At 39.0% G+C, this 15,259-nt stretch overlaps 1 protein-coding gene across 1 annotated transcript in view; it reads left to right on the forward strand.

Moving 5' to 3' along the window:
- Positions 1-15,259, forward strand: part of dctn1b (dynactin 1b) — a 39,082-nt gene that overhangs the window by 6,226 nt on the left and 17,597 nt on the right. Inside the window, 8 exon segments of the mRNA XM_034235333.1 lie at positions 966-1,044; positions 2,627-2,658; positions 4,029-4,049; positions 7,803-7,820; positions 9,768-9,788; positions 10,819-10,914; positions 10,916-10,990; positions 13,830-14,027. Of these exon segments, the coding sequence (XP_034091224.1) occupies positions 966-1,044; positions 2,627-2,658; positions 4,029-4,049; positions 7,803-7,820; positions 9,768-9,788; positions 10,819-10,914; positions 10,916-10,990; positions 13,830-14,027 (540 nt within the window).

Raw genomic sequence — 15,259 nt, forward strand, 5'->3', positions numbered from 1 at the left:
CACCCCATATTTCTATTGTTTAGTTTCTTACTTTGTGAGATTGTGATTTTTGTTTTTATTTGACGCAGTGTGGGGGTTGATGTTTCCCTCTGTAGTCTGCACAGTGCCAGTGTTTTCCTGCTGCTTCAGGCTGCGAGTTTGGATATGTCCTGATTGTTTTACATCCAGAAAACTACTGCAAAGTGCCCTGCATATTTCATCACCATCTGTGGTGTCCTGGGGATAGTTATACAGCCAAAGGACAAGAAAATGGCTGGAATATCAAGCCCTTTTTTGTCACTGCTTAAATGTTATGGCCACTTGAACTTGTATACCATTCTCATTGTGGAAGATTTGTAATATGTGTCCCAATTTGGTGTAAAGCTCTCCACTTGCAGAAACGGTGAACATACACTCAAAGAGCTCAGACAGTAAAAGCTCTTTTAACCATTATTTTATTCCAATTGAAATCTAAAATCTCTTTTACAAGAGAGATCAGAAAAAGTTAAAGGTTTCATGTGGAGTTTATGTATATCTTGTGACGTAGCAGAAAGTTAAATGGATACGCCCCAAATATATGAGTTAGGTTTTAAATATTGATTGCCAGGAACTCATTTGGGGCAAAACCAAAAGCATTTCTTCTTTGATCTCCTTTGTCGCAGCTTCTCTTGCTCGCTTTGATAGTTTAGAGTAAAAGTCTGTCTGTCTGTCTGTCTGTCTGTCTGTCTGTCTGTCTGTCTGTCTGTCTGTCTGTCTGTCTGTCTGTCTGTCTGTCTGTCTGTCTGTCTGTCTGTCTGTCTGTCTGTCTGTCTGTCTGTCTGTCTGTCTGTCTGTCTGTCTGTCTGTCTGTCTGTCTGTCTGTCTGTCTGTCTGTCTGTCTGTCTGTCTGTCTGTCTGTCTGTCTGTCTGTCTGTCTGTCTGTCTGTCTGTCTGTCTCACTGCTGTCTTCCTTTCTTTCTGTCTGTCTGTCTCTCTGTCTCTCTCAGATCCAGCTGTTTGACGATGGAGCCGACACGACGTCTCCAGAGACGCCTGAGCCCGGCACCGGCAAGATTCCCAAACGAGGTGAGCGGACTCACGTTGAGATGATTACAAGTGTGTCCTTTTTGTCCTCATTTACTTGTATTGATTATTATCCTGCAGGGATTTTTTTTAACATAACAAAATAAAGAAATATGCTAAAACTAAATATAATCATGTCTGACCTTTCCGAAATGGAGGTTGTCTAGGTGACTTGAACACTCACAACATTAAACAAGCAGGGAAGTTCTGCGATGTGAGAGCACTGAGGAAAGCACATTTCCTTTTTTGACATTAAGCCGGTACACAGGTGGAAGGAAGGTGGAAAGAACGAAGACATGTTTAGGAAGAAAAATAGCACAAACTCGTCACAATTAACCAGGGCATGGAAAACACTGTATTTAGCGTCTAGTGTCTCTCCTGAATAACAACAGTATGAACTGAGGTGCTGACACCTTTTCTAACTCATAGGCCACTGGTTTGATCATTTATAACTGGTTTGGACTGGTTTGAATAATGCATTTTTTTAGATTCAAGATTCAAGGCTTTTATTGTCATTCGTACATCGCTACAGTAGTTATGTCGATGGAAATCTTAGGTCCCAGGCTCTTCCAACAGTGCAACACAATAAAACAGATAACATAGTGCAAGTCCTGGTTAGATTAAAGTTATTAAGTATTTGAAACATACATTTCAATAATTACAAACTTTTTTAGCTTTACAAATAAGTACAGTAACAGCTCAGCCTGTGCAACAAAATGCTTTCATTTCATAAGAGATGTGGAACAACCGTGTGCAGAGTTGGTGCCACGCTCTGTTTGAGGCTCAACGTGAAACCAGAGCCTCTAATGAGATCTTTACTGAAGCACATTTATATTTCAGGCCTTTAGCAGAACTCGACACCCTGTGAGTTACAGCGGGCAAACACCAGGGGTTTCACCGCCTTGGGAAAGTTCCCCAATGTTCATGTCCAATCAGTGTTCATGGTAAATGTAGTCCACTGAAGCCATCAAAGCCAAGTGCTCGTTATATTGACGTCTCTCTTTGATTCCAACAAGAAAATGATTTGCTTTAACTTTCCACTTCCGGTCACCAATATTTGTTGTCATCCTCTCGAGGATAGAGCTTCTGTTTCCATGGTAATGCCTCTTTGCTGCATCGTTAAAACAGGAGGGGTGATGGTGCAGAGTATTTAGTTTAGTAACCTCCTGCCGCAGAGAGAGGAAACACACAGCAGTATTTTGGGAAACATCAATAGTTTTTTTAACTAACACTGGTATTTAAAATTATGAAAATGATATTGTAAAAAGTAATGGCTGTGATAAAAACAATAGGCAATAGTTTTCCCTGGTTCAATGTTAGTTTTTCAAATATATAACTTACTTTATAGCAGTAGTTGGTACATTTATTAAAAATAACTTTTTGTCAGTACAATATTTTAACCAAATAACTGTTTCTAACAGTATTGTGGTTAAACCCTGTGGTGCAAAGCCAATACATTCATGTTGACCTTAAGCTGTAATCTGTGAATACCAGGATGTTTGTGGAACTTTATACCTTGTAGAAAATAATTAACGAAAACACGTCACTAATTTTCTTTGTTTTTCTTTCTTTTTAATGTCCTCAGAGATCCTGGAGACGCCCAAGTCCACCAAACTGGTGAGTCAAAGTTCACTCCTGCAGGAAGTCAGGAGCAGATATGGCAGCACACACCTGTACACCTGTACACACACACACACACACCTGGACACACACACACGGACGGACACACCTGGACTCACACGCCTGGACTCATCCCCGAGACACGGCTGGACACACAAACTCTAAAATATTACCACACCTGCTCTGTTGTTTTAAAAACTGAGAATTCACTCTTTCTCACACCTTCCTTTCACAGGCTGATGTTGTAGAAGCTGTGTAAAATTGACAATCTGCAACTTAGAAGTAGTAATTTGCAGTACAAAGGAGTAATATGTTACATACATGTACTTAATTAACCAAATAATGAAATACTATAAATGATTAGCTTTTCTTTTATACATGCCTGTACAAGTGTGTTGAATAATCTCTGCTCCTAATGATAAAGAGATTGGAAACACACAGTTGCAAATTAGATTTAAAAGACTTAAATAATTCCTGAAATTGTGGGTTAAACCAAACAAAACCAAATAAGATCTTTAAAAAAATAAATGTTCATGTCGGTCCAGCAGAGGGCGATGTTTACTCATAAATATCTTCACTGTAGTGATACATATACAGATTATTTATTTAGTGAAACAAGAGCCCCCCTGAGATTAGTTGAACCTTTACATTAAGAACCAGCGACTGGATTGTTTATTAATAATAATAATGGGTTTAATTTATAAAGCACTTCATATTTGACTTCAAATGCTAAAATATGAATTCCTCTGTTATAACTCTGTGATTGAATCAGGGCCAACACCTTAGACAGAAATCTCACATAAATAATTCCTAAAAATTGAAAGCTGTCTTTTTATGTAAAAATGCAAAGTGCAACAAAAAAATGCTTGGACTCTAAAATATGGAGTTATTTTCTTTTACATTTTTAACAGAGAGGTTTAAAAACATTGCCTTAGACATTATGATGGACATATTTGATTTGACGTTTTACAGATCAAACAATAAATCAAATAAATATAGTAACAAAACTGCATTGTTAAAACGTTTTTCACTGAGCTCTATATATTTTTCAAGTTATGTTAAGATGGAAAAACAAATCTTTGCAATAACGGCATTAAACAGTGTCTTATATACCATATTACTATTTGAATAACAAAGCAATCGTGTTTGAAACATTGTAAATACGATGTTTTTTACGTGCAGTTTGAACGATATGAACTGAATGAAAGTGGAAGTTAAATGAGGAGGAGAGAAATGATGAAGGTCTTTCATCCACTAACGAAGAGCACCGACGACCCCTTCACTTCCAGCATGACACACTCTTGACCTTCAACCTCACCCCTTCATTCCTTCCTCACTTCCTTCCCTCCTTTCCTCCGACCACGCAGCGAGGAGTGAAACCCAAAAAGGTGTTGCATGTTTCTCTAACCTCTGTTCAGTGTAATGCAATGACTGTGTCTCTGAATGGCCTCGCTGCTGCATGACGACCGGGCGTACTCCCCTCATTTTACCCATGATCCCTTGCAGCTCACCGTACCGTTGTCCCTGGTCTTGTTTTTCAGCCGCTCTGTGTTTATGTAAGCGTAAAGATAATTGTGTGAACGGCTCATACATTGTGTTTGTCTGCTTTCCGTTCAATTGTTAAAGCATGCTGGAGTCATGGCAGCCGGTGTCATACTTGATTGATTACCAGGAAACTTACTAAATGTCGTAGTTTGTCGTATCAGTAGAAGCAAAACTATGGGTTTATTTGTGCTGAACATTTCCTTAAAACATTTATTACACACAAACCTTTGGACTCAGAGGGACTTAAAATGTATAAAATCCCAGTTCTCCAGTTCAGACGGTTCTCTATCCTGGTCCTTTTTCATGAATCTTGGTGGAAAGATAACGTCTTTTGAAATGAAAAATATTTTCTAATTATGCAAGTATGCCATCAAGAAGAAACCGAACTGCGTAGAACAGCAGTGGGTTACTTGTTACACTTAAAATGATTCACTTCAAAGTATACACAATATTGTATTCTATGAGTTCAGAAGAATGCTATGTTTCTCAAGCTGAACACACATGGAAGAAGACACCATGCAGAAGTGATATACATACTAATACATATTGTGACTTTAACATTTAATGAGCCACACATGAACTCATCATCCAATCCATGCCGACCGCCCGATGCTCTTTTAAAAGTCATCGTCCGCTGAGTCGTACATGCAGGTAAATGTCAGACCCCCCCCCTGCCTGCAGAGAACAGAGCTGCTGCAGAGTATTGATTTCCTGTCCGCTCCACTTTATCGTCTCCTGACTTCCAACCTCAGGAGCTCAGATCGGTCTCCACAGGGAGGCTCGAATGTTCTTTCCTTTCCAGATGAAACCGAAGGGTTGAACACAGAAGGGATTCAGAACAGGCTGGAAAATGCAAAGAATAGATGATATTTACAGACAAGCAGAAATGTGCCATACAAAATGAACTCTCTCAAAGATAGTTTTTTGATTAACTTTCCATTTTTTTTCTATATAATTGCTATGTATTATTCATTTGGTTACTATATCTAATTTATTGTTTTTCTATACTTACTTTTTTAATCATGTTTTTGTTATCTACTATTTATTTTAATATTATATTATTCCTGTCCCTCAGTTATACAAGTACCAATAAAGAAAATACTTTTGCAAGAAGAACAAGACAAATATGAAATATAGAAAAACTATAACAAAACGATTCATATTACATTTAGAAAACACTAAATATATTAATTAATAACAATAATTTAAGAATAATTTAAGAATAAAATATGTAAAAGAACCAATGTGAAATAATTGTATACATTTATAAAGCCCAAATCATTAGTATTAATTGTTATAAATCCTATTTTCAGTTTTATTGGGTCTCTTATAGAAAATTCAATTTCAAAATAATTTCTCCAGAAACATTTGTATTTCCCTAATCACTTTCCATGATCAGAGATGTTCTCAACCACAGTTTGTTGATGCTGAAAGTAAGATTATCTTGGTGGACAAAGTGAGTTCTTCTTATGATTTATGTGCTTGCACTGCCGTCGTATGCAATAAAGTTTTTTGGCTTGACAGCAGAGTATCTGAACTTCACGCCTTCTCAAGTTTCCCCGCGTCCGATCAAAGGAGGTCACCGCTTTGCTTCGTCAGTTCATCGTGATGGTGATGCTGTGTAAATGCTTCCTGCGTAGTCATTTTATCCTTGTGTGTGTGTGTGTGTGTGTGTGTGTGTGTGTGTGTGTGTGTGTGTGTGTGTGTGTGTGTGTGTTGGGAAAGCAGCAACTCGATACCTCCGCTGAACACATCCCATCCTCCTCTCTGCCTGCGCCTCTGTCTCCCCGCATCACTTCGGCTCAGAGCAGCACTTAGCCTGTGAGAAAGAGGATTAATATTTCATCAGGACAAACGTCTCTGTGCTGCTCTGTAATGGAGATACAAAAACACTCTTATTTCTACCCCAGCCCCCCGAGGTTCTGCTTCTCGAAGTAATATTTGCTTCAATATAATCTTGCATGTTACAACCTGCATTTAATGTATAAGCTCAAAAAACATAATCACAGCCATTTCAAATGACTTTCTGTCAATTCTAAGGCGTACAAAGTATTTTTGGCTTTAAAAAAGTAGCCTGATTAGCGGACAGTTAATCAGAGTATTCCCTCTGGATTAATCCGTTTACATCGCCTCGCTCCTCCTCCTGTTAGTGCAGAGATTAGTGGAGCCGGAGAAGATACTACGATAGATTTCTTACACAAAAAACCCTTCGAACTAAAATCAGTATTCTATCTAAAGCTCAGGACCACTGCTTGTTTGAATCTTAATAGTCGATGTGATGATACTGCTGGATCTTTTAAGCCATTTTGCAAGGATTCATTGTGTTATCTTTTATTAGAAGACATAACCAGTATAGAGGAATAAATAAGTACTCAGACATTGTTCATGTCACTATACTCTGTTACAAATGACATTACTGCAGTTTAAAGCCTAGTAAAATAAAAGTACTATTTGCACAAAACATACTTACTATAAGATTATGCAGATTGGCCCATTTTAGATTCATAAATATTATACTTTTGCATTATATTTGTTGATGCATTAATATGTTAATCACTTTAATGTTGTAGCTGGCAATACATGTGTCATGATGCAAGTAGCAGACATTTTATTTTTGAAATGTACATTCCAAGCACACCATCCTATAAAGTAATACAAATTGTTAAATAATGTTAATGTTACTTTTGTAAATATGATTGAGAATATTTTTATATTAAATGGGGATATCATATCTTCTCATATCAATTGTAGCCGCCTTAATCAAATTCCTAGCATGGCACACGTTGTAATATAAACAAATAAATTTAACACCGTAACATGTTTAAACTTCTGATCTCCATCCCTGGTAAAAACATTTCTTAAAACCTCTTTAGTTTGTGACACAGATCACGTGTCCTCATTGTTTTTGTCCGCCTCATTTGAATAATCAGCCCATAAGCAGGCACTTCTACTGTTGCTAGGTGACAAGAGAGACTTGCATTAGCGATGCTGCTCATTTTTCTCCCTCACTTCCTCCGTCTCACCTCCTCCCCTCCTGTCTGTCCCCCGTCACACATCGTCTCACCCCTCCCTCCCTCTTCCTCTCCCTGTCTGCGGTGATGAGAGAGGGAGGGAGGGAGGAGGCTGCTCAGTGATGTAATGCAGGAACAGGAGCTCGGCTGACAAATCACAATAAGCAGAGAGAGAGAGAAAATAGGGAGGAGGGAGTTGAGGGGAGTGAGGCGTCTCCTGTGAGCAGTAGCAGGTCGGAGGCTGTCGGCAGAAAGATGTCCGAGGCGTAATCAGAGCAGAGAGGAAAAAGGGAGGCGAGGGCTCCGGTACATGGACTATGAGACGGGGGACATAAAGGAGGACGAGAGCAGGAGGACGGAGGAAGGGAGGGGGAGTCTGGGAAAAAATCTCTGCGGCCATTTGCACCACTGCAGCTTCCCGGCCTGAGAGTCTGTCTGTCTGTCTGTCTGTCTGTCTGTCTGTGGATCGAGCATCTCTACCTGTTTTACCACCTTCCTCTGAGTGTGTGTGTGTGTGTGTGTGTGTGTGTGTGTGTTTCCTGGTAACTGTGTGTGTCTTCTTCTCTTGCAAATATGATGAGACAGACTCCTGCACCCCGGAAGGTACATAACTCAACCTGATCGTCCTCATCTGTTGGGATGTTGTTGTTATTGTCATCCATGCATTTGATTTTATTGGCAGAGCTGCTGCTTGGAAGTTTCTGTTATTCCCTTCTTTTTTTTGGTGGGAATTCCCCTTTTTTAATTCCCTCTTAAATCATATTGTATACCACCCCCATTGTGGGAGTAGTACCTGCAGCTTGCTCTTTTTTTAAATCTTTTTGTTAGCTCTGATTTTTGATCATGCATTTGTATTTGTGTGCAGAAGCTTTTTTATATCTTCAGTTGTGTTTGCCTGCACACGAGCTCCTGTCTTTTATTTGGTCTCATCTTGCAGAAGCCTTCCAAAGTGTCTTTTTAAAAACATGTTTGTTCTTGTATCAGAGGAGAATGACATGATTTCACAGTTGGTAGCAGATCTAGCAAACAGTCTGATGTGATTTCAGGCAGGTTTGGTATCTTTAGCACGCCGCTATGGCTTAAGAAGCTGTCAGCTCTTATTTGGTACAGCTGTTAGCTCTGGGCTAATTTCTGCTGAATGGTCCGGCTCTAATCCAATAAAGAACGATAACTGCTAGCCACAATGACGCCGTGCCCGAGCCGAAGCACAGAGAAGTGGAGGCAGTGTGAGAGTGAAGGACTTCAGATCATAATGCATGAATGTAGGAGAACTGAAGTGTTTGCACAGACCTGGGTTACAATGTGTTGGTGTGAGATAATAACGATATGAAGTCCTATGTCGAGAACAATATATATATTTTAAATTATGACTTTTTTTGCTGAACAAAACGAAATATTTATTTATTATGTAAGATTTAAATCCATAAATCCATTCAAGTTTTTCTGTCAAGACCAATGTTATTTGAACAAATAATCACAACAAAGCTAATGTTTCATTGGTACACATTCATTTTATTTGACTTTTTTTACATTATTTACTCAGGAAGTTACATTGACATCTCATAAGATAAGATAAATGAATCATTTGAATGAACTGCAAAAATGTTCAGAAGGATTTGGTAAAATAAGAAAGAAATCAACATACTGTAAATTAAATAACGTTTTCAAATTTAAAATAAATTATAATAACAAGGACATTTCCTTCGGGTTAAACCAAACACATGTTTCCAAATGTGTCTCTGTTTTTACTATAACTGTTACAAAATTACTGTAATTCATTTCACGATTTATTTTAGGAAATAATAAGGGCATTAATAATAATATTACAACATCCAAAGTACAAGACAAGTCACGATGTTGATAATGTTGTCATATTGTTACCTAGCTTTAAAACATAATCTTTAAATACGAGTTTAAAATCAACAGCTCATGTAATCCAAACCAACTGTTTCATACTACTAAAGACTGGATATAATATCTCGGCAAAACGCTTGATGATTAACAGATATAATAAAAAACAAAACGAGTTAAAAAGCAACAAGAAAATACATGTTGTTGGCTCTCATTAAACAAAGTAACCCAGGTCTGCAGGACTGACACTAGTGGATATTTCTCTGAGTAGCACGTTGCTATGTTGCAGGATAACAAGCTATTATCCAGCGAGTGCATCAGAATTGAGCCTCATCTGTGCGCGACACAAAGCAGTCATTTAGGTCACGGCGGCCGTGCCAGTCACAACGATGTTGCAGTCACGTGGGAGGAAGAGATGAGGCCCTGCAGACCGGCGAGCACAAGAGGGATGAAGAGCAGAAACAAAACAGAGCAGAGATCTGTAGCGATGGTGCTCAATAATGAACTCATTGTGCTGCTTTGTATTCAGTTCCATGCATCCATCTTGTGTTTCTGTGTGTGATTTCTGGTTAAATATCTGCCTTGAATCACTAACCCTGCGTGTCTCTTTTTCCTTCCCTTCCCTCCTCTCCTTCTATCCTCCTCTGTTGACCCTTTGACCTTTTTCCTCTTCCTCCTCTTTCTCCTCTTCCTCTTCAGACCACGGTCAGAAGGCCCAAGGTGAGCCCGGTCCTCAAAGTCCGCAGGGCTTTTCTATCACTTTGAATTAAAGGCTGGGCAATATGTTATATTATATTGATGTCACAATATAAGACTAGATATGGTTTTCAGAATTTTGGATATCGTATTAACGTTAATAAGCAAATTGCTGTATTTTCCTGCTTTTAATGTGGTGTTATTTTCAATTTTTTATTATTTGTCTTGCGTCACAAAGTCATTATATCCACAATACTGATGATTATTTGTTTTTTCAAACTATTGATACCATATTTGGACAAAGATATTGCTTCATTTGATATAATCCATATTGCCCAGCCCTAGTTTGAATAATGTATATCATGTGTGCTTGTTGTTTCACTTCACGCAGCAGTGTGTATGTTTGTGCGAGTGTTGCAGAGACAGCAGCGACAACACATCACCAGCCATGATTCACAATACACCTTATTTCAGTCAACAGCACCAATATCTTTGAACTTGCATATTGCTTTTCTTTTGATTTGTTGTCCATTTCCTCCTCTTCACATTTTTATTGACCGCACAAACACTGTTTCCTGTCTCCAAAAACAGACAGCAGTTACTGTTGCTTTTGTTCAGTCCTTATTTATGTTTATTTGTTTCTGAGCAGTTTGAAGCATATTAACTTGCTTTGTTTGCTTTTCTAATATTATTTTCAGTTTAATCATGAGCATTTTTTATTACTAGTCTTTTTTTTTCATTGCTTATGATCACAATTTAGATCCTAAATAAGTACTTAATCCAGGATATTATCCACATGGAAAAAAAACGACATTATTGCCAGTAACTTGTCATCGAACAGACATTCATACCCAGTGAATTTATATCTTTGATTATATTTCATATTTGTTCTAGTTCTCTACCTGTGTTTTTAATTCTTGTTTTACTTTTATGTATGCACCACGACCCCAAGTCAAATTCCTCGTACGTGTAAACCTACCTGGTGATAAACCTGATTGTGAAGTTTTTTTTTTAAAGGCTCTTTCTCTTGATTTCTCCCCCGTGGTCTCTGCAGCAGCCCACCCGCCCCACCCCAGGGAAGGGGGCTGCGTCCGGCTCGGCCTCGGCCTCTGCGGGGGAGATGAGCAGCAGCGAGCCCAGCACGCCGGCCCCAAACCCCCCTAGCTGCTCCGGTCATCCCCACCCTCCACTCCCCTGGAAACCCCCCGCCACCGGCCCCCAGCAAGGTCAGTTATCAGCGGTAAAACATCACAATGTAGAAGCGGCAACACAGAAAATCGACTATGCAATTAACATAGAACAAGGTGCATCAACCAGCAACTGAGAAAATACTTAAAAGTCTCTATGCTGTAACTCAAGATTCAAGGCTTTTATTGTCATGTGTACATAGCTACAGTGCAGTTATGACAATGACAATCTTAGGCTTCTCCAACAGTGCAACACAACAAAACAGATAATAGTGCAAGTAAATAAAATAGAATATAATAGAAATAGTGCAGAATATACAAGTAATTGGAATATTTATATATATATAAGTTGCAAACAGATGAATGTAATTGCTTACAGGTTAGATTATTTAAAATGTTCACATCGGAAACAGGTGACTAATGCCAGCTTTGAGGAAACATTTTACCAAATATTTATCAAGAATAATAAGGAGGGCACATGAGACTGTGTTTTTGTAACACACCACAAATCAGTGTGTTAAATAAGCCAGGAGCAGAAGAGCTGGATTTAAATCAGATGTGACATTTCCTTTACTATGCACAGCTGTCAGTTTGTATTGTTGTCATAACATTTATTTTTAAATCACAAATGAGGTGCGAGCAAAGAACACATTAAACATAACATTTATTCCAGTGTGATCAAATGAATAACACACCATACATCTTTGGTTATAGTTCATAATGTAGCACCAGTCATTTAGTTACATAAACCATCCATGCAATGTTTTTGTACTGTTTTTTCTGTTCATGCTCAAAGGTGGCTGGAGTGTATCCCAGCATCAAAGTCAAAGTCAACTTTAATGTCAATCTTTCAGTTTGTGTGTACAGACAGAGAGATCGAAATAACGTTTCCAACAATCCCGAATACAAAAATACAATAATAAAAATATACAAATATATATATATACAAATATGTATAAAATATGTATATCCTATATAAACACAATTAACAGACAGATATGCAAATACTAATAATACAAATAATGAACTTGGGCTAAGTAGTATTATGACACCTACACACATTAAGATAAAAACACAACAACAATCAATATATACAAAATAACAGTCACTTCAATAGTAATTGTCATCACTGGGTATGAGGCAGGGTAAATCCTGCACACTTTGTCCTGCACACCCCTACAGGGTTTATTTACTGTTTAAATAATAATTTATCATAAAAAACTGAAATTGAAACACATTTCAAGATTCAGATCATGGTGAATACAAACTCTGTCCTCAGTACAGCAGTCTGTAGTGAGATCGTAGTAGCAATGAATTAAAGTGTACTGAAAGAATACAGTATGAGTTATAGTCGTAATAGAAAATATCAAATGCCATGTCATTTGTGCTGTTTACACATTTTAAGAAGTCAAATGATAATTTATTTTGATTTCAGACACTTTTCTTTCTGCATCTGAACTTTATAGATCTGAACGTAGCCTATTAGGATTTAAGTCACCCATACATTTATATTATGAGTGCATTCGACAAGTGTGTTAAGGTGACTAAAATCATTGACAGATATTCAATTATCTGCATAGATTTAGATATTGCAGACAAATAAAACTAACAAATAAAAAAAGACGTGGGCCCAGGATTGATCTCTGAGGGACACCACATTCATCACTCACTTATGAAATATTTCTATACAAACAAATTGAGACAAAGTGTCTGCAGATCAGCTCAATGTGAGGCTGCTGCTTCTCAGAAGTGAAACTAAGCAGACCATGGTGGTTTATGTCAGTTAAGCTTCACCTAGATGTCCGAATGTTATTAATTTAATCCTGCAAAACTTTATTGTCTGTGAACTTTCCGTTAGTCCTAAACTGCACAGGTTGAATCGCAGAGGATAGAGAGAAGCAACATGTGGTTTAATTTTTAAGTTAATTGTCACGGTTATCACTTATCCACTTCAAAGTCAGCTTCACTCTGGTGTTACATTTCAGGCGGTGATCCATATTTTATCCCCTCAGGAGGACGTTCCTATGGAAACAGAGGTGCAGTCATGTGGCGTGATGTTTTCTTTTTGCACTTGATATTAAAGTTGTTGTTTTTTCTCACTAACATTTTGACAAGCTGTCAAAGGTGTGACTGCCTGTCTTTAATTGGTGTGTGATATGGCTCTGTTCACAGGCTGGATTTCTGTATTGGAGGTTTAAATTTAGATAGTGTGAATGTGTCACACTCGATGAGGCATGTGTGTGTTTTGTCGCCGACTTTTCCCTTTCTACAGGTGGAGTCACTGCATGGCAAGGGAAATGAAAGCGTCCTTACACATACAAAGATGAAATCTGTACCTTAGAGTTGAAGCTTTACACTTGTAGCAAAAAGCCTACATTTTGTGCAACAGGTGAAAAGTCTAAATTGTTCTGATAGGGATTTTGTTTAAGAGGTTAAGGAGGTGGAGGGGTCTATCAATAAAAGGGTTGTTGGTTTGATCCCTGGCCCCTGTAAACATGCCTTGGGCAAGGTACTGAAACCCAATGTGACCCCTTGTGTGGAAGCATCTGCATGTGTGTGTGAATGCTGACAAGTTGTACAAAAGCTTTGAGTAGTTGCTAAGACAAGAAACATACATACTGTAAATGTACACCATTTAAGATATTATTTCTCCCTGAGTAAAGGATTTATTTGCAACAAATATCTCATAGTATTCCTGATTTCAGAAGATAAATATATATATATATATACAAATAAGCCAAGATATTTTTGTCTGAAAGTGTTTTCACTTTTTTAAATGTGTGATTACTAATTGAATCTTTCCTTTCCTTCCCCTTTGCCCTCTTCCTTCATACCTCTTCCCATCCTCCACGCTGCGTCTCCTCTCCTCTGTCTCCAGGAGGAGGAGACGCTGCGTCTGCAGGTGAAGGACCTCGAAGAGAAGCTGGAGACGCTGAAGATGAAGAGGACGGAGGACAAGGCCAAGCTGAAGGAGCTGGAGAAGCACAAGATCCAGCTGGAGCAGCTGCAGGAGTGGAAGACCAAGATGCAGGAGCAGCAGGCCGAGCTGCAGAAACACCTGAAGGAGGCCAAGAGGGTGAGGAGCAACGGGGGGGGGGGAGTAATGTGCAGGAGGAGGATGGAGAGGCTGTTTGTAACATGCATCCACTAAATGTCAACAAAGGTGAAGTCAAGATGATAAAATCAAAGCTGGACAGACATTACAGTGAAGCAGATCTTGAAAAATATATTTTTAGTAGGGCTGTCAGTCGATTAAAATATTTAATGCGATAATGCGATTAATCGCAAATTAATCTCACATTTTTGATCTGTTCTAAATGTACCTTAGAGGAACATTTTTAAAGTTTTTAATACTCTTATCAACATATGAGTGGACAAATATGCTTTATGCTAATGTTTATTATCATTTGAACAATGACAAATATTCTCATGAATATTAAACACAACAACCTGGAACCTCTCTCATTCAATAATACAATACAAATGCGTGCGTGCGTGCGTGTGTGATGGATCGTTGGAGCTATGTGCAACTCAAGGCATATGCTCGAACGGGGGCTTCCTGGACGCTGCAATCATGTTGCGCACTATCCGTGCTGAGTGTGCTGACTTTTCGTACAATGTCCCACTGTCTGGCTTCCTGCATAAAGTCAAGTGCTTGGCGCAGTTGTGGCGAAATGTCGCTCCTGTGGTGACACATTATTGGACATAATTCACCTTGCTTATTGTGTTGCCACACGGACCCTTTAGTGGGGAACACCTGTAGCTTTAGCTGCCATTCCTGCTAGCTCATCAGGCAGAGCAGTGCATGTGTTAACCTCTCTGAAAGTAATGGATAATAAAGATTGGAACTCCATTCTTAATACACCGCCTCCGACTCTCTTTTCACGGCACTACACTGGTGACCCTGACTTTTCCGAGAAAGTTTCCGGAAAATTAACGAACATGGCTGAGCGCGATGTTTTCATAAAGCTGCCGGAATTCTGGGAGCACGCCGCGGAGGCATGGTTCGCACACGTGGAGGCACATTTCGCCTGCCGACAGGTCCGTGACGGGGACCTAAAATACTACCATGTGGTAGCAGCGATGGGGAGCTCCACGTCGTCCAGGTTGGTGGGATTCATCGCAGCCCCCCCACATCATGGCAAATATGAGGCGATTAAGGCCCTTCTCCTTAAGACATTTAGCTTATCTGCTAAGGAGAGGGCCCGCCAGATACTTGACATTCAAGGCCTAGGAGACAGCAAGCCATCCCAGCTAATGGAGAAAATGCTAAATCTGCTAGGGGGGGAAGATCCCCGTATTTTATTC

The sequence above is a fragment of the Gymnodraco acuticeps genome, unplaced genomic scaffold (genome assembly GCF_902827175.1).
Source record: "Gymnodraco acuticeps unplaced genomic scaffold, fGymAcu1.1, whole genome shotgun sequence".
In the NCBI taxonomy this organism is placed as follows: Eukaryota; Metazoa; Chordata; class Actinopteri; order Perciformes; family Bathydraconidae; genus Gymnodraco; species Gymnodraco acuticeps.